General features: G+C 42.9%; 1 protein-coding gene across 1 annotated transcript in view; it reads left to right on the top strand.

Moving 5' to 3' along the window:
- LOC106511442 (leucine-rich repeat serine/threonine-protein kinase 1) overlaps positions 1–2,638 on the top strand; it is a gene marked incomplete at its 5' end in the record, with an annotated part of 13,547 nt that overhangs the window by 5,290 nt on the left and 5,619 nt on the right. Inside the window, 2 exon segments of the mRNA XM_014000199.1 lie at positions 881–1,078; positions 1,175–1,389. Of these exon segments, the coding sequence (XP_013855653.1) occupies positions 881–1,078; positions 1,175–1,389 (413 nt within the window).

Here is a 2,638-nt window from a genome sequence, read left to right as displayed (position 1 = left end):
CATATGTAGGTAGGTAGGTAGAACCTGATGACCATATGTAGGTAGGTAGAACCTGATGACCATATGTAGGTAGGTAGGTAGAACCTGATGACCATATGTAGGTAGGTAGAACCTGATGACCATATGTAGGTAGGTAGGTAGAACCTGATGACCATATTTAGGTAGAACCTGATGACCATATGTAGGTAGGTAGAACCTGATGACCATATGTAGGTAGGTAGGTAGAACCTGATGACCATATGTAGGTAGGTAGAACCTGATGACCATATGTAGGTAGGTAGAACCTGATGTCCATATGTTGGTAGAACCTGATGATCATATGTAGGTAGAACCTGATGTCCATATGGAGGTAGAACCTGATGACCCTATGTAGATAGAACCTGATGTCCATATTTAGGTAGAACCTGATGTCCATATGTAGGTAGAACCTGATATCCATATGTAGGTAGGTAGGTAGGTAGAATCTGATGACCATATGTAGTTAGAACCTGATGACCATATGTAGGTAGAACCTGATGTCCATATGGAGGTAGAAACTGATGTCCATATGTAGGTAGAACCTGATGACCATATGTAGGTCGAACCTGATGTCCATACGTAGGTAGAACCTAATGTCCATATGTAGGTAGAACCTGATGTCCATACGTAGGTAGAACCTAATGTCCATACGTAGGTAGAACCTGATGTCCATACGTAGGTAGAATCTGATGACCATATGCAGGTAGAACCTAATGTCCATACGTAGGTAGAACCTGATGTCCATACGTAGGTAGAATCTGATGTCCATATGTAGGTAGAACCTGATGTCCATACGTAGGTAGAATCTGATGTCCACACGTAGGTAGATGCTGAGATGAAAAGGTGTTTCTGTCCTCTCCAGAGTCTGGCCCGAGTGTTTGCTGGGATGTCTGATGGTCTGCTGGCTGTTTACACCTTGGTGGACGACCTTCCTCTGGACGGAGAGACCTACCTATGTTCACATACTCTAAATAAAACTGTGTTTGGTCTAAAGGACTCTGATCCCAGGCAGAGACCTTGTCCAGTCAGGACCATGTCTCTGGTCAGCAGTGGCTCTCAGGTGAGCAGATCCTTCCTGACTTGTTTGTTCAATGAGTCCTTGTTGTTTAACACTAAAACCTTCCTGTGTTCTACTTCCTGACCACTTGTTGGGTAGTTATGGTTCTCCAATGGCCCTGGTCTCCTGATTATTGACTCTCTGAGTCTTCAGGCCGTTAGAAGACTGGATTTGTACAAACCACCATCCTCTATAATCAGCATAGCCACCAGCTTCTGCCTGTGGGGAGAAGAGGCAGTCTGGACCCTGGATGACCATACCAACACCCTGCTGTTGTACCACGTTGCCTCCTACGAGCTCTGTGCCTCATACTGGTGAGTCCAGTTAGTTCAACACAGCAGAGGTACCATCATGATCTGAGGTAGGACAACTTAGGTTAAATATTATCAGTCTGTGGCTGGGTCTTATTTCAGGGGCTGCAGCCACGGCTTACGTGGGCCACAGCCCATGCAGTCCGGGTAAGCTACATAAAACTGCTGTGAACTGAGATGGTCTAGCCTTCGCTTGGTGTATGCTTGCATGACCACACGTTACCGTTACCATGTTGATCAGTTTTGTATCCCATGCCTTCAGACTTAAAATGTGTTGGAACATTTTACACGTCTTCACTGGAAGAATAACTTAAGAATTAAGACGTTACACAAAAATTACAAACAAAAAAACATTAATAATTTGGGTTTAGTTCCAGTATAAGTACTTATTTAACTTCTCATTGCAGAATAGATTTCATCAGCTAAGTTGCTAAATATACATTTAAAAACAATTCTTTGGTCTTTGATGAATTTCCAAACTGCCTACATGCTAAACTTTTTTAGAAACTCAACTGTCTTTATTTTTCAGTTTAGTTTGCTGACGGTGCAATAAATCCTGGGATATCCTYGGCCGGGCAGGATACTCAGATGCATCTGTCATTTTCAGGAATTTGTGGGTCACATTCGTCTGCCTGCCACCATGAGAATGAGCTCATGGATTGGGACAGTCTTTGGCGTGGCGCAGTGACGTAAGTGAACAAATGCGTGTTAGTGGGATGCAGCCCCTGAACTAAGACACAGTCTATACAAGAAGCTCTGATCTGTGGGATTCTTCAACAACTGAGGAAAACTCACAAAAACAGCAGGACCTCTGCTACAAGTCACAGTCTTCATGCTACACACTAGTGTCTAAATGCTACACACTAGTGTCTTCATGCCACATCTTACAGTCTACATCTTACAGTCTACATGCTACAGTATACAGTACATGTTACAGTCTACATGTTACAGTCTACATCCTACAGTCTACATGTTACAGTCTACATGCTACAGTCCACATGTTACAGTCTACATGTTACAGTCTACATCTTACAGTCTACATGCTAGTCTACATGCTAGTCTACATGTTACAGTCTACATGCTACAGTCTACATGTTACAGTCTACATGTTACAGTCTACATGTTACAGTCTACATGCTAGTCTACATGCTAGTCTACATGTTACAGTCTACATGCTACAGTCTACATGTTACAGTCTACATGTTAGTCTACATGTTACAGTCTACATGTTACAGTCTACATGTTACAGTCT

The sequence above is a fragment of the Austrofundulus limnaeus genome, unplaced genomic scaffold, assembly GCF_001266775.1.
Source record: "Austrofundulus limnaeus strain Quisiro unplaced genomic scaffold, Austrofundulus_limnaeus-1.0 Scaffold2797, whole genome shotgun sequence".
Classification (NCBI taxonomy): Eukaryota; Metazoa; Chordata; class Actinopteri; order Cyprinodontiformes; family Rivulidae; genus Austrofundulus; species Austrofundulus limnaeus.
Note: the sequence above shows the minus strand (reverse complement) of the source record. Positions and strands in the feature narration are given on the sequence as shown.